This window comes from Mus musculus, chromosome 10 (assembly GCF_000001635.26).
Source record: "Mus musculus strain C57BL/6J chromosome 10, GRCm38.p6 C57BL/6J".
NCBI lineage: Eukaryota > Metazoa > Chordata > Mammalia > Rodentia > Muridae > Mus > Mus musculus.
This window is the reverse complement of record NC_000076.6, coordinates 11,193,879-11,218,550: the sequence shown is the minus strand read 5'-3', so window position 1 is coordinate 11,218,550 and position 24,672 is coordinate 11,193,879. Positions and strand designations below refer to the sequence as shown.

Here is a 24,672-nt window from a genome sequence, read left to right as displayed (position 1 = left end):
TGCTAGATCCTTGGATTTCCATTCACAGCTGCGACTGAACAATTGTAAGGAATTGGGCTGCCGACTGTAAGTTATCAATAAATTCCTTTACTAACTAGAGACTATCCGTAAGTTCTGTGACTCTAGAGAACCCTGACTAATACACCAACTAAATGCTTTTTACACAGTATTTTGAATATTTCATTATCAGTGATGCAAAAACTGACTCAATCCTACCTGCCCCTGTCCTAGAGATATTAGGGAACTTTTTTTTTTTGGTGTAAATTAGGGGGTGGCAGTTATAAGTAAAATCTAGTGGGAAGAGGTCCTGGATACATTTTTTTAATGTACAACTGTACTCAAGAATTATCTAACCCAAAATGTGGTAACACTGAGGTTGAGACTGACTTATCTTATGCCCATTCCACAATACATCCTATGGGAACCTTAGTTACAGTGTGCCAGTCAATTCAGTATCAGAATGCCAAAAAAAGACCAGTGCTACTGGGCTGAATTTCTGGGATAAGACAATGTCCCTCTCGAGATGTATGCATTGATATTGACCACTGTGGGGGTTGGAAGGCTGTTTGTTTCTTTAGAAGCTTGCAAGTGCCAGATATCTAGAGCACTAATGAGAGTGCTTAAAAGTTAATTGTCTGACTTGCTTCATGCCTAAGAATTTCATCTGAACATTGATTGGTCATTTTAACTATATTACAAGCTAGTTCAGTTGAGGTGACTATTAGCAATTTCAGACATAACAGGCTTGCAACTATGGCTGCCAGTTATAAATTGAGAGGCCTCAGGTACAATATTTTCTACAACATGGGCATCATATTTTGATGTTTTATTAAACGTCTTATTTTCATCTACAACTAGCTAGGGAGATTAAGTCAAGAATGATAATCAAACAGCTATTCCTATACCCATTTGTGTAACACACAGAACACTAACAGAAAAAAAAAAGAACACAAAATTGAGTTTCTCAAAATATAATATTTATTGTTGGATCCATTATCTTAAAAGAATCATCCTGGGAAGACTACCATAAACACTATTTGGAAAAAAAATCATCCATAATTAGGAATAAATTAGGTTAAGCACTTCTAGAAATGAACTTATTTAATAATACAGGACAGAAATATGATACTCAGCATGATTTGTCTATATTTTTCCCATACAACTTTGATCTGAGAGAGCAACTGTAAGATTAAAACAGAAAACGAAACCTGAATAATTCCAATCACAATTGACATCCCAACATAAATAGGGGAAATCTCACAGGGCTCCACTCCTCAATGAAGAGCTACAAACAATTGATGAGAAAAATTGGTCTTCCTAAGAGATGAGCCCCCAAATGGTTATCCAATACCAAAGCAGTACTGGATATTGGATAACCAGCCCTAGAAATATTTACACGAAGACAAGCAACACTGGACAGAACTCAGCAGGCATATTTATGTTATTCACTTATATGTATCAACAATGTTTAAAGAGAAGGCTGTGAATTTGGGAGCAGACTTGAACACGGATGGGTAGGACAGAGGTGAGGGAGGGGGAAATAATATAGACTTTAATTAAGTGAAAAGAAATGAAAAAGGTTGAGAAGCATATGGTTCACAGCCGGGACACAGAAAACTCCTTTCCTTGCTAGGTAGCACGCACCGCACCTTCCATGACCCTAACAAGGAAGAGGCTTCTAGGTCAGTGGCAGTTCCATGTTGTATGACTCAGGTATGCAGTGTCTTCAGCAATAGGTTCTTACAGTCAAATTCTATAGCATAAACAGGAGCACTGGCAATAACCTGTAACGTAAGGATGTGTAGGATCTCTATAGCCAAAAACTGCAAAAGAGGCAACTAGTTCCTGTTGCAGGGCTTTCGTAGTCTGTGGTGTCTCATAGAACCTAGGAAAGAACCTGCTACAATGTTTCTACTAAATGGATATTAAACTCATTTTGTTGTTTGTTTTTTGTTTTTCCGAGACAGGGTTTCTCTGTGTAGCCCTGGCTGTCCTGGAACTCACTTTGTAGACCAGGCTGGCCTCGAACTCAGAAATTCACCTGCCTCTGCCTCCCGAGTGCTGGGATTAAAGGCGTGCGCCACCATGGTCTGGCTAAACTGACTCTTATACTCACTAATTAATGCATCTGAATCCTCATCAGAGAAACTTATTCAGTAGATGATTAACACAAAGACTCACCACCGGTTCAGGTGTAGATAATAACAGACTGCAGAACACTCATCATCAAACAGGACACCTGTCACACACCTCCACCCCAAGGTTAAGGGATCCAGGATGAAGACTCTAAGAGCCAGAAGCAATGGACAACTAGGAGGAAACTACCTGGACACAGCAAAGTGACTGCATATGTAAAATGGCATATTATGCTTGGAATTCTGATTAATTAATGCTACAAACACCAAGTATGTCTTAGAGAGTCCTTTTAAGTAGAAGTGTAGTTTCTGCATTTCTAATAAGGTATCTCCAAGTTTAATGAATAGACAATTCAATCATACTGATTTTGGGAAGGGTTAGTAAATGAGAGAAGAGATGGAAAGACATTTTTGCTTTTGTCCCTTGGAAGAGGTTTTCAGCTGATGATTAGTCACAACCTGCTAGATATTTATAAGTAGTTGCTTTTGTTATGTACTGCTTGTTGAGCACTGGTTCTATGTTGAGATTATTAATGTTATTAAAGATGTGAAAGGGATTGAGGGGTCTGAAATCCAGAGATTTATACATACTAAGCATTTAAAAAGACTGAGTTATACTTTCCAAAAGGACCAATTTCTAAAAATGGTCCTTTACCTACCTTAAGATCATATAGAAAGAGAAATATTGATGCAATAGACACAGTAAAGTTACTTGGATTTTAAGCCCAGTTTGTGGGATGTTTACAATTTACATAGATAAATCTTCAGTCCTAGTAAATTCATCTGGAGTTACTTGAAAAACAATTCCCTAAATAGAAATACATTTAAACTGTAAGGACTGGGCATTTCACTCATCCTCAGTGGTTTGCTAGCACAGTGCCATACTGTGATATTTCAGAGAATATAAAATTATTGAGAAAGGAATCTAAAATTTCTTTTGTTTGCAGCCAAGATGTGGGTATTTATTATATATGTGGACTCATTAGTTCTGAAGTAGTAGTATTATCATAATTGTTTAGAAGACATGACAAATGTAAATAAAATATGGAATAGTGTAGAATTGGCAATTTGATACTATCTGTTGAGTCAATAAAAACCAAAGTTCATATGATCTAAACCTTAGAAATAAAACAATCCATAATTTCATTTTCCACTAAAATATTTATTTAATTGAGGTATCTTACTGAAATAAATAAGAATAGTTTTCCTCTAATACTGATCAGTATAGATATCTATGTTATTTTCTAATTGAAGCATATCAAATTGTTTTTCCTAGAACATAGCACATGAAATATTAGGAAACAAAAATAAGTACTTACACAATCCCATTCTAAGTCATACCCACAAGGCTTCTGAACCCCAGCATGGCACACAACTCGGTGGAAGAACAGTAGACATGAAGCCAGGGGGCCTGGACTGCTCTGTCTGTTTGCTACATATCATAGGCGAGTTTCCTCCTGAGCATTAGATCTTTACCTTCAAAATAGGAATATCATTAATCATATCCATTTCACAGGACTGTTGTGAATATTAACCACATGAATACACAGAAAAGCTCTTAGTGAATGTAAAAGAGCTGTAAAAATATTATGTTTAATTTCATATAAAAGAATCAATGTATATCTCCCTTCAACTAAAGAATAAGCACCCAAAAAACGTGTCTTCTTCAGCTGACCTGTCACCTATAAACCTGGATAAGAAAATGCACCTTAGCTTAAGCACCAGAGCTCACGGGATAAAGGAGACCCAGGAACTACTTCTAGTACAGTTTTATGGACAGTTAGGTAGGAGCTAATGAACCTTGAGGGTCCCTTGATTTCAACAGCTAAAGGGAAGGAAACAAGAACATTTATATTCCAACACAAGGCTAGGATACAACAAGCTACTTCTTATTTTGTAATTTCAAAGTCATCCATGAATTCTTCACAGAAGAGAGAGTTTAACCACTTACAGTTTATGCATGTGTGAACACAGCGTTCTCTTGTAGTAGATCAAACACTAGTTAGTTTCTAAGAACAGAGTAACTGAAATGAATAAACTCTATTGTAGGTTTAGATAACTAGTGGCTAAAATGACTAGTTACAGGAACACAAGAAATGAATTCAGTACAATGATGATTTTTAAAAAGCCATATTTACAGATACATCATCTTAAAACACATACACAAAAAAAACTTACTAAAAAGGTTAAAGAGATCATTGTAGGTAAATGTTAATCCACTTAAAAATATTAACAATGATACCACTTAAACATAATAGAAAAATGAATTTTTCAGTATTTTAACATTTAGTAACAAAACACAATATAACCACCTAGTGATTTATTATTAGGAGCTAATGACAGTGTTACAGTTTAAACTCATGCAAATAACTACTTATTATATAGTTTAGCATTTTCTTAAAACATTACTGAGAATATAATGGTGAATCCTATGCTAAAGATGCTGAAGGCCCTTTCAAAAATGTTATTTACACTGGCTGTACACATCAGGTCATACAAAACTAGACTAAGTAACCTTCTTATATATTCTCTCCTGTTATAACAAACATCTATCTACTAATGGAAAAATTATTTAATACCCCTTTTCTTAATTCCCCTGCCTTATTAGTAATAGATATACAAGTGGAACAAAAAAATTAATGTTCTATTAGGAGTGTAAAGTTAAAATTCATTGTAAATGGTGTGAAATCGGTATAGTGAAAAGGAACCAATTGCCAATTATTACTAGGCTAGAGTATAACAAAATAAATTCATTCAACTTAAAATAGTATTTACTAATATTTACTGATTTTTTGTTTTTAATTTGTAACTCTCTTGACATCTCTGGAAGTGAAGTTCTATCTTAACATTGTGTGGAATGATGTGACGGCTTCATTCAAGCTCCTCGTTCTCCTTGGTAAACAGGTCAGCCAGGCCAGCCACAGTCAACACAGAGGCTTCAGAATGCTTTCCGGATGAGCTTGTGTGGCTGCAAGAGTTTCAGAGGCACAGAGAGAAGGCATGGCCAGGAGTTAGAGACTATATGCATGACAATAAAGTGAGGCACAGATCTGCCATACGTGGTCATCACTGAGCCACAAGTAGACAGTAATTGTTACATCTTGTCAAAATCAGTGAAAATGTCTAAATAATTCTGAAGCTTTGTCAGAAAATGCTTTCTATGAACAATTAATAAGAAATCAAAACAAATAAAAAACAGAAGATAAAACATCTGACAACTGTTGTCAAGCAGGTTCTAAACTCGCCATTTACAAAGAAGTTCAGTATTATTGTAACTGAAACGAAAATCACTATGTCTGCAGCATGTGACAACAAGAACAAACATCTTTCATGTTTAGATGAAAAGCCCTTCGGATGGCGGCATCTTTCTTGTTACATCAGAGTATGGAATTTCTGGTTTGAGAAGGTTTCTGTTACAAAATACCCTGGAGATGCCCTCCCTTTGAAAGAGCTATCATATCATCTCTCTTTGGGTGACTTCCAATCCGCCCATTTCACGGGGAGGAGGAAGGTACTGGTTTATTTCAATATGACTTTGAAGGAAAATTACCGTGCAAATGTTAGAAGAGTAATGACTGCAAGACCAAGTCCTAATTCAGACTGCTCTGATCATTCTACTACTCTGATGTCTATGGATTTGACACAAATCAACAGCCAAGACTTTAAATTCAGACATGCCTATTGCGTGACTGGTAAGCATAAACTATAAAACATTAATGCATGTTTAGTTTGACACATATCAGATAAAAGTTTAGCTAAGAGAGAACAATACATTTCATTTAAAAAGTAATCAAATATATCAAAGATAAGCCAGCTAATTGTGCATATTGTAATCTATTAAATTATCTTAAGCCAAATATAGACTGTCCAAAACATTAATTGGGACATGCTTTGGATAACATGCTTTTCTTTGGTTTTTAGAAAAAGTATTTAGTGTTTACATCATTTGTTGTCATCCAGAAGATCTCAAACTCTCAAGTGATGGGAAATCCCACTTGTAAGTTGTTACCTACCTCCTCTCAGCAGTTTTTAGCATTGCCTGCATCCGTTCTTCTATTGTTGCTTTAATTAAGAATCTATGTACAATAGTAGGTCTAGAAGGCAAATAATAATTTTAAGTTTAAAGACCATCTTAAGACAAATGAGTAGAAAATGACCTTATATACACATGCTACATCCATTAGTCCACTGGTGCCCACTTGTGGCAGGTCTTTATGAGTGAGCTCAGGGACAAGTCAACAGCACATACCGCCAATGTGATCTTCATGAACTAACCCTCTCACGAGGGAGACAGTTGCATGCACAGACTACGTATGGCAAGTTCAGTTAGAGAAGGGCATTAGGCACTAAGCACAGGAGGGACAGGAATGCATGCAGACAGAAACCAATGTTCATATATATTACTGGATGAGTACATGCTTGGGAAAAGCTAAAAATACTTCCGGGGCCAACAGCAGACGAGCATGGCACAAGTGTGTTATAAACGCAACAGGTCAACATGAGGTTACGGGCGGGCAGGGTTCAGATCATAAACGGTAGTCCTGCAGGATCTAACCAGGAACTGGATTTTGTAGTTATAAAGAAATGTGCTCTAGTAGTTATACATATTTTGATTTACACTAGACTGTACTTTGGAAATGCTTTGGCTGCTATGGAGGAAGAGAAGAGATATAATTTGAGGTCATCCTGGCAAGAGGAGATGGATTGTGCTTTTGTGTCAGCGGGATAAGAATTAGTCAAAAAATGAGGAATATCTTTGAAATACAAGAATCAAGACTAAAATAATTTGAATATAAGATACAGAAAAGTCCTAGATTCCTGTCTGAGCAAGTATAGATGACAAAAGACACATTAAAATATGAGGAAAGCTTGGGCTGGCTTAGAGTAGCACAGATGTAGTTTTGCTCTACCTGTGTCAAACTTAAGCTATCTAGTCGATATCCTAGGGGAAATAGGGGAAATATAAAGTTCCTAGATACATGTACAGATAATAGCTAGATATATAAAGCTGGTATTATCGAGGCGCAAGGATACTCCCATGAAGGTCGTCCACCCACTCATACTACTTAATGTCATGGCACTGGGTAAACTAGCAACTAGGGAGAGTAGATAAAAGGAACCACTAGACCACAGCAAGAAGTAGGCACCAGTTAAACTCTAAGCCTCATTTCAGTGGTACACTCAGGGGCAGCCACCAAAATAGAAAGGCTGACAGAAGAGGACATCAAGCGGGTGGAGGTAGACTATAAAGGAGTGTCACTTTAAAAATGATTAACACTCAGACATATTTATGTGATATTTTTCAAGATGAAGCCTCTTGAGAATATGAAAAGAGGTGGGATTTAGGACAAGTGGGATTAAAAAAAGACACTCTTCCACTGTAATAAAGGGACAAACACTATGCTATGCTCTCTTTTTTTTTTTAAAGATTTATTTATTTATTATATGTAAGTACACTGTAGCTGTCTTCAGACACTCCAGAAGAGAGAATCAGATCTCGTTACGGATGGTTGTGAGCCACCATGTGGTTGCTGGGATTTGAACTCCTGACCTTCGGAAGAGCAGTCGGGTGCTCTTACCCACTGAGCCATCTCACCAGCCCCTATGCTATGCTCTCTTAACCATTACCAGAGCCACACTCTTCTCGCTTGAAAACAATCAGTGTTAGGTCCCGTATCCTCTTGCCCAGGCATGGAAAATGTTCAGCACACTTCTTCCATATTTTCCTAGTTTTTCTATTTCTAAAAGAATCATTCTCTAATTAATATTTTAATTTAAAAAAGAAAATAATTCTTAAATTTATTCTCTTCTTCTTTTACTCTGCAATAAAAATCTCTCAAAATCCTATTCCTATGGGCTGCACAGTAAGAGTAGGGAGCCATGGTTAAAGCAGGGACAGGCAGGTAGCAGGGGTGCACCTGCCACTGTTTACCTAGCCGTGTCACTACACAAGCTATGTAATCCTATTTGTGTTTGTTGAACTAGAGTTGAACAAAAAATCCTTATAAGTAGTTGCCTATACTGCTCCATTTAAACTGCTTTTGATAAAATAAAATTAATGGTCAAAACTCTAATAGGAAGATTTCTATTTTGACATTTTAACATATTTTGACATATTTAGCAGCAGGTAACAGCTAAGCATGTAGGTGTCTTTTCTTTTCCCAGGGCTTTGTAGCTTACTTGTGCCAGAATTTATTTAGTTCATGGCCCATCACTATTTTTTCTCTCCTTTATAATTCCATTCATGCTCATAACTCAAAAATACCATCACATGCTCCTGATGTCTAAGTGTGTGCCTCTAGCCCTGGCTTCTCTCCCTGTCTCTGAACATACATATCTTGGATAGCTAATAAAATCTCAAACATATCTAAAGCAGACCTTTGTTCTTGCCACTGAACCTGTTCTATCTCATAGTCTTCCTCCACTCAGCCAAAGGCTTTCTATCCTCTCAGCTGTCTAGGCCAAAGCCCACAGTGTTGCTCACCCACTAACCACTATGCCTACAAACACTGTCAGTTCTACTCCAGAATAAACCGAGAGCCTCAAAACTTCTCACTGGGTGCACTGCCATTACCATACAAGCTGCCTCCTACTGTCATCAGGACTACATGGCCTCCCTGCTCCCCTTACTCCCTAGCCTGCACACAGTACTCAGAATGATTGTTTCAAGGCTGAAGTGAGATGTGTCCTTCCTCTGCTCACAGCTTCCCAATTAAGGCCCAGTATGATTCCCAAGCCCCACTGAGTTTCTTTCCTACCGATTTCAGTGTAGCATCTGTGGATCCTCTTTTTCTTTCTTTTTAGCATGTTAACAAGTATAGCTCTTTATTATTAAATCGTGTAATTAAGATTTACATGGGTATACAATTTTAAAAATAATTTTAATGGTAAAGAGTGATTTAAGTTGATGGAAATTTGTTTTTACATGAATTCCAGTATATTATACACAGTTTTGTTTCTTAAATACAAAAATTCCAAAGAAGTATGCTTAGTCTATAAATCAGATCTCCAAATCTACTCTACATACACATCAAAAGAAGTCTCTGGTGTTGTTTCTTTGATTGTTTGTTTGTTTGTTTTTACTTTCACTCACACCTGAAGTATCTGCACTTACTAGATGATGTGATTTTGCTGAGACATCCACCATGTTAGGATTTAAGGATGAGTCTAAATACGATATAACAGCATAAAGATTACCAAACTGTCCTAAAGGATCCTTTTTAAAAAAACATAATAAAACAAAAACCCAGGAACACTCTTGACTTACAGATGTCACACTGATTGTTATTGTGTGCTTAGTCATTCTTTCTTAAGATATTAGTATGATTATAGTTCCAGTCTCTTTCATGCTTTGCTTAGATGTTACCTTCTCAGTGTGGCTGGCTTCCAAGTCATCTGTGTTCTTTACTATCCCACCAGCTTGAGGTTTGGTCCTAACACAATATACTCTTTACTTCCTCAATCTATTGCATACTAACTTTTGATACATTATCCTGCATACAACTAGATTAGAAGTTGCATAAGGTTATCTCAAATGCTTAAAACTACACATGGCACACAGAAAGTACCCAGCAAAAGACCACTGAAGGAAGCATGTGGAGACTGATAAACACCAACTACGTAAGTGATAATGGAATGATAAGGCACTCTGAAGGAGGAGGCTAGACTGTCACTGGAGAACAATACAAACACTAAGATAGTCTCTTGAAGAAGAAAAGAAAGGCTATATACTGGGAAGCAACAGCCTTAATGGCCTTAGCCTTCTAAGTCTAAGACAAGTCCACCTATGTTTTAAGAAAAAGCTGGTATAACAAGAGGTCAGTGTTGGGGGTGGGCAAGATGGCTCAACTAGTAAAAGTAAACGTCAACCAACAACCTGAGTTTGATCCTTAGCACTCACATGTTTACTTGTTTGTTTACTTAAGTTGTGTATGAGTGCTCTGCTGCATGCACACCTGTATGCCAGAAGAGGGCATCAGATCCCTTTATAGATTGCTGTAAACCACCATGTGGCACTGGGAATTGAACTCAGGAGGAACTCTGGAAGAGCAACCAAGTGCTCTTAACCACTAAGCTCAGTCTCTAGCCTATCACACACATTTAAAAAACCAAAGTCAGATGCAGTGTATCAGAGGCCAGTTAATCACTGAAGTTTATCAATAATCCATATTTCCGACTCTGGCATGTAAGACTTCATTTACTGCTTCTCATGTTTTACCTCAGCAGTTCCAAACTGTTCACAACCCTAGGAAATGTCAGCTTATCTGCCCTTTAATTCTACATATGCAACTCTTCCACACTTGTTTTCTAGCCTAACTTTAAAATAATCAATCCTTCAGCCTAATGTGTTTCTTCAGGACACACATTAGCATATTGTGTTTGTTCATAAAACTTTAAATTATCTTGTACTTGTACTACACAATGGCCTTTTATGTATGCTTCTAGATGGGATTGTCGTATGATTGGAATCTCCAGTACGTAGCATAATGTCTGACACAGTTTAGATGCTCAGTAAGACTAAGTAAGTACTTAGTGTGTGGTCATGTGTGCTTGTGTATCTGTATGTCTTCAAACATTCAAGGCCTCTAATACTCCTAAAAAAATAAGTAAGAAACTGAGTTACAGATACAATCTGGTATTTGAATAAAGAAAGTACCTATCACATAAAAATGACTATTGGTTCAGATACTGCACTAAATCAAACTATTTTTAACTACACAGACTTCTTGGGTCATTCACTGTGTGGGTGCACGTGCCACAGAACATGCAGACATGTAACAACGTGGAAATGTGATGGGCTATAGTTAAAATACATACTAAATATAATATATAAAATTATTTTCAGACTATGTATGAGGTAAAAGAATCATAAATCAATCTTATATTTAAATATAGACCCTTTCCTCAAACAGTCCAGGATGTAAAAACACCAGCCAACCAAACAAACAAATCCCCCAAAGAACAAAAAGCAAAACCAAAAAACCCTAAACAATTTCTGGTTCCAAACATTTTAGGTGAGGGAGACAGAATGTGTACTTAAAAATCAGACAGGGTATGGTAAACATAAATAAAGAATTTAAATGTTGAATTAGTTTCTCATAACCTGAAGGAAGGTGACAAATGCCAATTTCCATCCTTACTTGGTCTGTCCAATTCGGTGCACTCTCCCAATGGCCTGCAGCTCATGGGCAGGGTTCAGTATGGGCTCCACCAGGAGGACATGGGTGGCTTCAATGATAGTTAATCCATTAGAGCCTGTGTGCAGGGGCAGCAGCAGAATATTGATGTGGGGATCGTATTTAAACGCTGAGAGGTTCTCCTGAAAGAAGAAAGGTACATTTGAACTTTAGCTGGATGGATTAGAATCAGAGCACTTACGTTACAGCTCAAGATGAACATGGTAGTGAAGATTAAATGCTAATCCACCAATTTTAGGAACTGGAATGTTGTTGTTTTTCCTGATTTTGAAGAGAATCATACGAACACTTTTGCTTTTATAGCATGTAGTGGAAACTACATCATAGATATATGTGATACATGACAACTGAACTGTATGAGAGTAGAGAAAGATGAGGGAAAGGAAAACTATGCAAAGCTCATGTGAGGTAAGATAGTAAGCTACTGCATTTTCACTTATTCTTGCAGGCAGTGCATCTCAGATTATAGGTCAGACTGTACTGAATTTGATATAAGCAAAATTTTAACCACATATACTTTTTTTATGAGTGTGTGTGGGGGTGTACACAGAAAACAATTCCAGGGTACAAGGACCCCTTCAAAAGAAATACTACAAGGCCATTTCTTCCTACATTAAAGAAAAAGATCTAAAGACAAAAATGTTTTATAAAAGACTGTCTTTTAGACAATCTTTAGTTTGTCTATATCAAAAATATCTACAGTTTTTTTTTTTATTTTGTTTTAAGATGTTAATTTCCTAGATAATCAAGAACTTAAAACCTTCTTATAGGGTTCAGGACAGAAGATAAACAAAGTCAGCCAGAAAACAGCAGTTTCAGTTTGCAACTGATCTGTTAAAAACATGAGCAAAATTTTGACACACCTGGAATGTCTTAATGCGACTGATTTGTGTAAATTCCATGTTGTTGTCCGTGAGAGCTTTTGAAATAATATCTAATACATCTTGCCACTAGAATATAAAAGTGAGAAAAAAGTGTTTACACACAGCATTTAGCCAAAGAGATTTGAGAAGAGAATAAATCATAACTAAACCACAGTAACTTTTGTACTTCAGTTAAATGAGCAAAACCAAACAAAACCCTCAGATGGAGAATCAACAACACTAGCTCTGTTGGTGTGATGGTTTGTTTATTCTTGGACCAGGGAGTGGCACCATGTGGAGGTGTGGCCTTGTTGGAATAGGTGTGACCTGGTTGGAGTAGGCGTGTCACTGTGGGTGTGGGCATAAGATCCTCACCCTAGTTGCCTGGAAGTCAGTCTTCCACTAGCAGCCTTTGGATGAAGATGTAGAACTCTCACCTCTGCCTGCGCCATTCCTGAATGGATACTGCCATGCTCCCACCTTGATGATAATGGACTTAACCTCTGAACCTGTAAGCCAGCCCCAATTAAATGTTGTTTTTATAAGACTTGCCTTGGCCATGGTGTCTGTTTACAGCAGTAAAACCCTAACTAAGACAGTTGGGAAACGACATTTTCTTTTCTCATCAAATACTAGTTGAATGATAATATAAAAAACCACAAGCATCACTGAAAATAATTAAAATATAAATAAAAAACAATGGTGTATTTAATAGTTATAGTTCAACTTTCTAAATGTAAAACTAGTATTTTACTATATTTATAAATAATACTTTTTATAGTACATTAACTACTTTTTCTTAAATAGGCCATTTCATTTATGAACGAATCTTTGAAGGTTATAGATTCTATTTGTTCAAATCTCAAAAATATCTCTAAATGATATTAACATAAAGTATAATACATGATAGGAACTGCCTTTATAAAGTATTATCACATTTCTCTCTATATAAACATAAGGACACAGAAAAACTATGACAGTAATTCCGAGTCTTAGCTCTACTTCAGTATTTCTAAGTAGTTCTTAGACACTAAGTAGAGGTGGAAAACCAGCTAGACTGAAGCAGAAAGTCTTGATTATACCGTTGAGAAAACGAGCGCTTTGGCCCCTGGATCTCTAAGTTGTATTTTCATCAGAGTTCTGACCACAGCTTCCACTTTTGTAGAATGGCTACCCTTTGAACACAAAGAGGAAAATACATTAGAACCAAACAAAACCTAGTTAAGGAAGGAAAGAAATTTGGTATAAAACACTTCATTCAAGCTATATATGTCAGAGCATACAAACATACAAACATACATACATACATATATACATAACTAAGCAAATATACATGTGCTTAATTAGTCTTTTTATTTTGTGTTTACTGGGAATTTTCTTTAGTGTCTAATTGCAGAAATGAATGAGTTTATCACCAAGGTATTTAATAGACAGCTCAATGGGTAAGCAGCATCCTTGGATGAGTCTGATGACCCTGAATTTCATTTCCAAGCCTACAGCATGGAGGCTGTCATTATCTACATGGTGTCCCCTGACTCTGCACACGTGCCATGTCACGCACTTTCTCCCCTGTCCCCCAAATCTAAGAATAAGGATTTCCTAAAAGAATTTACATCCAGTTAATTGGACATAAATGCACTCTAGAAAGTCACACAGTATTGATACCAAACACTTTGTTTTATATCTACTAAATTCTATTATAATAAGGAAGCAGAATGTATATTTAAAAACATTCCTCACTACTCCATTCATTTAAGATATTTTAATATTAGAAGTGTAAGGATACAAAGAATAAAAGCTCAAGGCACCTTGAAAACTGAAGGATTTAACAATAAATAAAATTTCTTTTGCGGTGGCATGATCATGGACAACGACAGATATACAAGATGTGGACTAACACACAGGCATAGAGTCACTTTACAAGAATTCTTTTCTTTTTTTTTTTTTTTTTTCATCTTTCAAAACGGTTCCATCACAGGAAACAGAAAATGTGAGGAATAAACAAATGATGAACCAACCATCAGTGTGTTTGACCCAACCTGTAGTAAATAATCAAGTAACAGCTTTCAGACCTTAAACATGAACACTGCCATGACCTAAATGGAGGTGTGGGGAGGATACCAACCAAATGTAAATGGGTTCCCACAGCAGCACTTGCCCTTTCCTCAAAGCTTTCAATACACTTATTACAGGAAAAAATACAAGACAGCCAGGGCTATACAGAGAAACCCTGTCTCAAAAAACCAAAACAAAGTGAAACAAAAATAAAAACAAAAAACAAAAACAAACGAAAACCACCAAAACATCTAAACAAGGAAGAAAATTATTCTAATTTAATGGGAGGACAAGATTTAAAAAAAAGGCTAAAAATCTGCATGCTAAAATAAGGATCTTACATTTATTTCTTTAGACATACAGCCTCTCAATTATATATACAAGGTTTAAAAAAATGTAAAGGGGACCATACTATCTCATACTACTGATTTAAAATAATAATAAAGAGAAAACAGGAAGAATACAAGTGATAATTCAGACCTTCAGATAGAACCACTCATATACCCTGTAACAGTACACCTTTTGTTTTTCCACTCAAAAGATGATATCAGCAGGCAAAATAGTAAAATAGTTAATAATAAAGAAATGACCTCAAACCTTTCTATTAAGTATAATAGAGAATAAGCTAGAGTTTTGGATAGAAAGTAAACATATAAAAAAATTAACAAAAATATATCAGCACTAAAGTCCAAGTCTGTTACCTGCTGGGGCTGGAACATGGCCTCCATTATTCTATTACTAGCTTTCTGTTTCCCAGCTCCTCACTGCCAAAGCTTGGCTATCCTGGAACTTGCTCTGTAGATTGACCTTGAACTCAGAGATCTGCAAGGCTCTGTCTCCTGGGATTAAAGGTGTATAGCACCAGGCCTTGACTTAAACTTAGGTAGGTGAGATCTTGCCCCAGGGTCACCACTTTCTTAATTCAATTTAATATCCTTGAACACAGGATTCAGCTATGTTCACTTCCTGGTGTCCTTTTAATACTCAAACAATACATTTTATATTTTTCCTTCCCACGTTTGCTATGCTTATGCAAAATGCTCTTCATGAGATTTAAGCAGAGAATACAGTCTATGATGGTGTTTCTGAGACTTCCTTTGTCAATGCAATTAATCTGAGTTTCTTCACCTTAGCCTCAAGCAGACTCTTCAGACAAGGGCAAAAGGCAGCCACATTCTTCATCCACAAAAACAGCTTCTAGGTCACATAAATTCTTCTCCACTGAAACTTCTCAGGCCAGGTCTGCACAGTCAAATCACTCACAGCAACAAAGTCTTCCATATTCCTACTAGGATGGCTCATTAAGTCTCTCCTAAAACATTCCATGGCTTTCCAAATCAAAAAGTCCCCAAATCCACATTCTTTCAAACAAAAGCATGGTCAGGCCTATCACAGCAATAATCCAGTCTCTGATACCAACTTCTGTCTTAGGGCTTTTCTTAGGGCTGTCTTTACTGCTGTGAACAGATACCATGACCAAGGCAACTCTTATAAAAACAACATTTAATTGGGGCTGGCTTATATGTTCAGAGGTTCAGTCCAGTTTCATCAAGGTGGGAACATGGCAGCATCCAGGGAGGCATGTTGCAGCAGGAGCTGGGAGTTCTACATCTTCATCCAAAGGCAAACAGGGACAGGCAGCTAGGAAGAGGGTCTTAAAGACCACACCCACAGTGACACACCTACTCCAACAGGGCTACACCTCCAAATAGTGCCACTCCCTGGACCAAACATATTTAAACACTACATGCATGAAATGGAAAGACACATCATAGTTGACTTAACTCTGGTCCCTTTATATCTGCTCCTGGCTGCTAAAGTCCCTTATTAAAAGAGAGGCAAGGAAGTAGAAGATATTCAAGAACTCCTTACTGCAGTATCAATACTACTTGATTTGTCTACTTGATTTGAATAAATAAAATTACTCAAATAGAAAAATATTATTGCTTTGTATTTTAATAACTTCTAATAAAAGTAAATAATGTGGGGGACACACAGTTGGAAGTAGGGCATGCCAGTTCATGATGCTAAACAGTTAGCTCATTGAGCAGCATAGCCTATCGTATCCAGCCTTTCTGTTTACAACACCAGGGCGGAAGGGGGGGGGGGGGAGAAAGAGAAAGAGAAAATGAATGAATATGAGAATGTGTGTAAGTTCATGGTCTATTCATTTCCTCCCCTGGGGATTCCAATGTCTCTGCTAACTCCACAGAAAGCCAACATGATCTATTCACAAACAGAACAAATGACATTTGTGTTTAGACTTCTTACATAAATAAGGAAGCCATATTTTTAGAGATTTTATACCTACTATATATTAATAGATATTTTATGCATGTAAAATAAATGTACAGTGCAGTGTGTCATAAACACATCTAGTCAAGTTCTATTGTAGAGGAAATATCACTTTAAAGGCAAAATGAATTCATGATAAAAAGCTGAGAATTCTAAAACTAATCATTCATATTTCCTGGCAAATTTCTTGAAGCCATCTAATAGAGAATGAAGAATGTTAATGATGATTTCATGGATAAATAAATACTGAGTAAAGTTGCCTTAGAAAACAGCAAGATAATTAGAAAGAAAATTAGATTTGGGTGCTTAGAAAATTCTGTGAAGGGGATGAGTAGGAATGGGAGGAGGACAAGAGAGAATTGGGGTTGAATATAATCAAATATATTATACACTCCTATAAAAATGTTAGAAGAATCTCACTACACACTTAATATACTGGAAACCTATTTGAAGGCAAAGCTCAGTGGTAGAAGACTAGGGAGATATTCTTTGATGTGTAACTTCAATCTTTCTACTTGATTCTATGATGAAAAATTTACATTATAGTACTGCACATACTACTGTTCCTTTTTCTGGATATAGATATATCTACAATTATATAATAAAACATGGCTCTCATGCATGCTATATGAAGAGCACTGACTGTTCTTCCAGAGATCCTGAGTTCAATTTCCAGAAACCACATGGTGGCTCACAACCATCTGTAATGGGCTCTGATGCTCTTTTCTGTTGTGTCTGAAGACAGCTACAGTGTACTTACATAAATAAAATAAATAAATCTTTTAAAAAAAATATATATGTACATATATATTTAAAAATTAAGCATATTAAAGAGGAATGAGGGAGAAGAATATTTATACTAATTTCTTCATATTTTAAAAAGAAAAGCCAGTAGATTCTGACCACTGCTAGTAATCAAGAAAAAAAAAAATGTATGTATTGAAGGTCATACAGGCTCTCCCTGGAACTAAAATCAAAAACTGTTCACAGTAATAGAGCAAAATAAGAATGGAGGTAAAGATCAGTTTTTTACTTTATGACATTTTCAAGATACTTATTTTTCCATTATTTTATTAATTATTTCTACTAAACATTTAAGAACCATTTTCCTGTATTTTTTATCAACTATAAATTGGGTTTTTAGGGGAGGAAGTGGGAGGTGTGTAATTCTAGGACTTTTAATGCATTACTCAGTGATAAAATCAGGTGCCCATTTACCAGAGTGAGCTGCCTCAGAACCAACACACTGTCTCCCCATAGGCTACTGTGCGTACAGTACTTTATACCGCCCATGGACGCCCAGTCAGTACCTAGCACAGAAGAGAAGGTTGCCGTGACCAGATGTGGGGCACTCACGTTTTACTCGTGTAGTGCTTACTAAGAGTAACTGTTGAAAACTTACGTACATACATACATAATGCATACTACTAGAATTAAGGCCCGACGCTACTGGTTTTGAAAATTTCCTCTGAGAAATATAATTTCAATGATGACATATTCACACAGCTTAGTTCCTCTACTTTCCAATAAGGAAAAGGATGTTCTTTAGTCAGTAATTTGAACAACTGCGATAGTAATAGATTTTTCTATAGCTTTCCTCAGAAGTTTGTAACTTGCACAGGATGTGCAAAAGCTCCTGTGATTGTTCAGGACAAAGTCCGTTCCTATTTTGGTATTTTCTGACTTTCATCCTGTACTTCCCCATTTAGAATAAGGCTAGCTCTTTCCAGAGCCAAGTTGTCATGTCTTTTCCGTTCACACCCATTCACCAAGGTAAAGCCCATGCTGCTTCAAACACCACAGCATAGTGGAGGTTTGAAGTGGTCTGACAGCCCTCACACAGCAGGGGTGCTTCTCAAGCACCCAGGAACAATGGCTGCCTTTTTCACCCACGTATGCGTTACCTTACAAAGCACAATAGAAACCCTCTCCAGGCTGTGCACAATCTTATTTATATAATTAGGCCTCAAAATTATTATCCAGCTTTTAAAACAATTTGCAGAATTATTTCAGAAATAAGTTATTATCTGTAAAAAATCTAAAAATCATATTTGGATCAAACATATTTCATAACCTTTTTTACTAAGTGCCCATCGCACGCCAGGTGCTTAGGCTCCAGAAGAGAATCTCAAGAACAATGTCTCTTTACAGTCTACTAGTGTTAGTGGTCCAGAAAGGACTGTCGTACTTGAATATGCTTGGCCTATGAAAAGTGGTGCTATTAGGAGGTGCGGCCTTGCTGGGAGAAGTGTGTCACTGTGGAGGTGGGCTTCGAGGGATCCTAGTGCTAAATCTTGGCCCAGTAAGGAAGAGTAAGTCTCCTGCTGGCTGCCTTCCTATCAAGATGCAGAACTCTCAGCTCCTTCTCCAGCACCACTTCTGCCTGCATGCTGCCATGCTTTCTGCCATGAAGATAACAGACTGAACCTCTGAAAATGCACGCCAGCTCCAATTAAATGTTGTCCTTTATAAGAGTAGCTTTGGTCATGGTGTCTCTTCACAGCAATAAAACCCTAACTAAGACAGAAGTAGGACTATGTTTTTCAAAAAGATAATTAAATAAAAGTAATTTACACTTTACATCTTCAGTCTCAACTGTGTGTTCAATTTGTTGTATAGCATGGCCAACTTTCAGCATGACTAAGAGAACTACACACTCATCATTCAGAACTATAATTGTTAACTGTGTCGATGAATAGAAACTTTCTTTTCTGACAATCAGAATTGTATCTACATAAACTCATTTAAACAACAAAATCAGTACTATTTTCAATTTATCAGTTAACACTGATATATAACATATATGGTAGCTCATATAGGGATATTTAGATGTACACATTTAAATACAATTAAGTATAGATTTGATTTCTGAAGTTATTGTACAATTACTTTAAGCAAACTCACAATTTTATAATTAGTTTTTTTCTACCCAGATATTTAATGACATGTTAGAAAGTACGAACACGCCAACTTTTGATAACTTGAGGAGAGGGGGAAGGAAAGAAAATGCACTGTGATGCTATCCCCAGAATTCTACACGTCTTATTGCTGCACTGATTGTCTTGGAATTAGAATAGAAATACAATGCTTTCTCTATAAGTTGCATAAGACTTCTCTAAAATTAGTAGATATGCTTTGTGAAAACCAAAGACACTGAACCATATCCTATCTGCGATGAGCCCAATCTCATTGAGACAGAGTCTGAAAAGCCTATTTCTCAAAGCACACTGGCTGATTATGAGGTACTCACTGTAAGATGAGAAAGTAAGAGTGCATATGTGCTGGGTGGCTGGCGAGGGAGCGGTTTTGCTATGTCTATCTATGCATAAAATTTTGTATTGAATAGAAACTTATGAACTAAGAATCCTGTTCAGTATTGGGGCTGGGTTTATACCAGCAAAAGTGCTTTGTCTGAAACCTTGCCAAACACAGGACACATGGAACAAGCCACATGGCACTATTTTCTGCCAGGAGGTCTGATTCACCACATCCAAATGCCTTGCAGTTGTTGGAACTTGCAAGGGGAATTTTGTTTACTTTGTAACATGCCCAGTAGGTTCCAAGGTCACTTAGGAATACTGTCACTGTTGCTGTGGATGATACAACTTTTATTTAAGTGCATACACCAAAGGGATACTAGTGATATCAGTATCTTATTTCTATGTTTAATCCACAGGATGCCTTAATCTGTGAAATCTCAAGTTCCAAAAATATCTTTAGAAACAAAATACCAAAGACTATTTATTACTATTTTTGCATTCTCTGAATACCTTTTATATGATCTCAAGTTATATGATTAAGCACTATGTATGCCAGCATACTGTCTGCTATGTACAGAAGTCTTGTCATGAATACTTAAGAGTGAAATTAAAAACCCCTTAAGGTTATAGAAACTTACATATTCATATTTTTACTAAGTAGCAAAATTTGACAATAAAAAAACTTCAGGTTTAGGAGCTGTAGGGACCAAGTCAGAAGAGTAGAGTAGCCTCTGAACACATATTAAGCAGATGTTTGAAAGAGCGAGTGACAGACAGTAGAGTATAAATGTGACAGTGTCAAAGAGGTGACAGGTAACAACAGGTAGAAGTGGCAGACAGGAATGGTGACAAAAAACGTAGACAGAAACAAACACAAATGTGGTGGGAATTACAGTGAGGAAGTGGAAGAGGATGAGATTGGCTTATATAATATGTAAAATATTTAATCATGTTTGCTAAAGAAGAAATGTAAACATGTCTGAGTCAATGGTAGGAAAAGCTATCTTTACTAAAGTCTCTAATCTTTTAGTTTTCTGAATAAGACAGTATAATACATGTGTTCAGACATCTGTGAAAGATACATAACAGCAAGAGTATTTAGTAATATTTCAATACTGACATCTCCTTCCCAGCAGGGCTGCAAACCTAACTGTACTGGGTATAGGAAAGCTGCCATACAGGAACAGGTGTGTGGGTCTGATGGCTCAGTGACTCAGAGCCACAGCCGCACAGTTTACTGGCAACTAGACCAGCCTCCTTCTAACCCTCCAGCACAGGGCATGGAGGCAGCTCTGCCTCATCCTGGCTCCTGGTGTTTCCACTGTGTAAGGCTGAGCTGCCCCATCTTATTCATCAATACCACTTGTGGCTGTTGGCATACCTGCAACTCCAGCAGAAAGAAGAGAAAAGAAGAGTAAACAGACAGCGTCTTAACAAGAGGGAGAGAAACATGAAAGTGTGGAGAACGTGGGAGAGACTGCGAAGGACAATTCTAGGAACAGAACACTGACCACAAAGTCTCAAGGCTGGCCGGCCTCTGGGCTGCTCCAATCACACACTTTACTTTGCAACTTCTTAACACATGTTTTTACAACACATTCACCCAAGGAATTCAGAGACAGACTGCATTATCCTCAGATCATGATCCTCTCCTCGCTTCTTCCCAACTGTCCTATAGTTCACACTGTGTATTCATCTCCCATGTACCTCCTTACAGTCTTGAATGTTTTATGGCAGAGTAAGTGCTGTAAGATCATCATCACTGGGGGCTGCAGCAGTTAAGAGCACTGGCTGCTCTTCCAGAGGTCCTGAGTTCAATTCCCAGCAACCGTATGGTGGCTCACAACCATCTGTAATAGTATCTAATGCCATCTTTGGTGTGTGTGTGAAGATAGCAACAATGTTCTCGTCGACATAACTAAATATTTGTTTTTTGAAAAAAATCATCATCATCATCATCATCAATCATTTTCCTTTGGGCTCTGCATTAGAGTATCAACATTACTTTCTTTGGTCTCGAACACAAATAAATTTGCATTCTCTCCTCACGAGACTCAATTCCCCTTTAACTCTTTTCTTGGTATCATATAGTAACACTATTTTTCATTTGTTCAGCACGTGGGTACCTAATTTAAAATCATTATATACCTCAAATTGAGACATTCATCATCTGCTACATATGCATTCCAGTCTCATCTAGCATTATTTTCTTTTACCTCACTTAAACTATCCCATTCCAGATAAAGATACACACACACTTACAGTTTGTTTGCTCAACAGCTCAACCTATAACTATTTGAATTCAATGAGATCTCTACTTTTTATAAGCTAATACTCTATTTTTTTCCAAGGGTCTAATACTACAGTTTAGTTTTCTTTCCTGTATCTTCAGGTTACCCTTTTATTTTTGTGTGTGCATGTGTGCACACACACACACACCACAGTGTGCATATGGTCAGAGGACAACTTTGGGTGTCCTCTCCTTCCACCATATAGGTCTCAGAAAAGAACTCAGGTTGTTGGGCTAGGCAGCACGTTCCTCTGCCTGCTGAGTCCTCTCACTGACTCCTGTCTAGTCTTTTATTGGAGCTTAAGCATGCTTTAGAATCTTTTATCTTGAATACAATGAAACAACAGAGAACTTACTTTCTACACTTGCCTCTAGTTACAAGTCTTGGTTTATCTGATTTTTCACATCAGAATTCAGGGTATTTCCCTGCTATACCTGCTAATGCTCAGTTACATTAGTGGCCCTTGAACATACCTACCTCTTTCCAACTCCACTGTCTCCACCCTAAATACATCTTAGCCAACTGTGTGGCCCCCTAAACACACCTACATTTTTTCCACTTTTGTTCTTGTTTCTTTTTCTTTTGCTAACTGATTTTCTTCATTGTAGCAAGGAAGATCTTGGCAAGGTTTAGAGCCTGAGTGCCTGCCTTGCCTGCCTTTCCATTTTATTTTCAGTTTTGCTACTGCTCTGCAGCCACTCACTTCTGTGTTAGGCTTGTCTGTCTTGGTCTGATCACATATTGTGAGTTCTTTTTCAGTCTGGGAACATCCTCTTGGCAAGATCAGTTCTACCTTCTTTCCATGTTGGACAATCCACTCATTTTTTACATTGTGTTTCTTAACAATCATTTCCTCAGAAAAGCTCAGATTGGCTTTAATTTTATAATATTTATAATTTAAAAAAATCATTGTTTAATGTCTTTACTTTTTGCTGTAACTCAAACTCCTCTCCATTCCTACCACCAAACTGTAACCTCAGAGAGATCAGCAGCCACATCTTGACTGTGTATTACATCTGCAAGGCCGCTCACTGCCTGGGCATAGGAAGCATCTAATAAGTATGCATGGAAGGAATGAATGGAAATTCATTCCAACTCTGGGGACAGCAATGTGACTGACACTTTAAATTTACTCAAAAAGCAGCTACCAATCTTCTAACTTACCTGTTGGTTTCTTAGGAGGGAGAACACTCTAACAAATACCTACCTCTGTCAGTAATTTCAACTTGTTCTCAAATCTACTCAGAAAACACATTCTTAAAATATAAGAATGTCAAGGAATCTGAGGATGAGTCCTCTTCCTGCTTAAGCATTAGTACCACCGCTGCCTACTCTATACAGCTAGCCCCTAGTGCCTATTAAATGACATATTAATTTACCTTTTGACCAAGTCTGATTAGAAAAGAAATTTAAAAGCACATGTAAGAAAAATAAAAAATAAAAACACCTAGTGTTTTTTTTATAAATGAACACATTTGGGGTAGAAAGTCCAGTGGATCCTATTTGTATGCTGAATTAGTAAATTTTTATTTTGAATAAAACATGAAAAAGTCAATACAAATTCAAGTTTCTCTGTATTCTGAAATGTCAGTACACAGTTTTAAAGAACACTGTGTTGTCTTTGGGATAATCAGCTAATGCTAGGAACCCATTTTTTCCTGGCTTAGACTAAGTAAGTAGAAAGCTTAAAAAAAAACAAAGCAAAACAAACAAACAAAATAACTTTAACAACTACATATTTGGATTAAAAAAACCAAAAACCTTTTTCAATGTTAAATAGTAGACACCGCATCTTGGGCAAGCTAGCCAAGTATTCTAGCACTGAGGTCTCTTCCTAGTCTGAAACTGACTGTAGTGACGAGAAGCAGCATACAGGGCAGGGAAATGCAGTTCTTCAGCTCTTAGTGATATGACTGCGGCTGACTGTATTAGTTAGCTCTCTCCACAAGGAGCAGGTGATAAAGCTGAGTCTCCAGCTACTGTGGATATACTCAACAGTGGTTTCTACGCTCACTGTGCCAACTGTCTTTAATGCTTCACTTGGCATGCACTGCTTTAATTGTGTATGTTCTTGACTTACCATACCTTCACAGGGATATCATCCTCTTGGTTTGCCTTCTCTGAGGTGAAGACATAGGAGACTTCTTTGTGTGATGTGGTCTGGCGGCAGATAGCACACTTGATGGAACTTCGATGAGACCCCACACTGTACTGTTCAATTATAATCGAAGTGCATTCATTACAGAAGCAGTGTCCGCAGGTCAGCACTGCCCACTGAAAAAAAACCATGCATGGCAAGTCATGGTGAGAACGGGTCAATGAGACCTTCCTGTCCATGAACACATACACAGGCAAAGAGGACTTACAACTCCAATTCCTAAGTACCTCATGGTAAGATATTTTTAGTCTAAGAGAATTACATTTTCATCTTCATTTTCCTTAATAGTCAACTATCATTATTTTGTAAGAAGCTAGTGTTCTCATTTCAGATTTAAAGAAAACATCAGTACTGATTACACCTTCAGTACTTAACAGCAGATAATGCAGAACTGAGAACATTAATGTGAAGGTAATAT

General features: G+C 37.1%; 1 protein-coding gene across 5 annotated transcripts in view; it reads right to left on the bottom strand.

Annotated features, from left to right (window-relative positions):
• Positions 1-955: 955 nt before the first annotated feature.
• Shprh (SNF2 histone linker PHD RING helicase) overlaps positions 956-24,672 on the bottom strand; it is a 68,324-nt gene continuing 44,607 nt past the window's right edge. Inside the window, exons 25-30 of one of the 5 annotated variants that reach the window (XR_871438.3) lie at positions 24,177-24,370; positions 13,278-13,370; positions 12,196-12,282; positions 11,276-11,454; positions 6,149-6,229; positions 956-5,103 (exon numbers count right to left, since the gene is read on the bottom strand). Coding sequence is in view for 4 of the 5 variants with exons in the window: in XM_006512740.4 (XP_006512803.1) it covers positions 5,007-5,103; positions 6,149-6,229; positions 11,276-11,454; positions 12,196-12,282; positions 13,278-13,370; positions 24,182-24,370 (726 nt within the window). In the remaining variant the exon portion in view is untranslated. Of the gene's footprint in view, positions 5,104-6,148; positions 6,230-8,932; positions 11,455-12,195; positions 12,283-13,277; positions 13,371-24,176; positions 24,371-24,672 lie in introns of those variants that run through there. The other 4 variants (XM_006512740.4, NM_001077707.1, NM_001284354.1 and 1 more) reach the window with 4 other exon arrangements.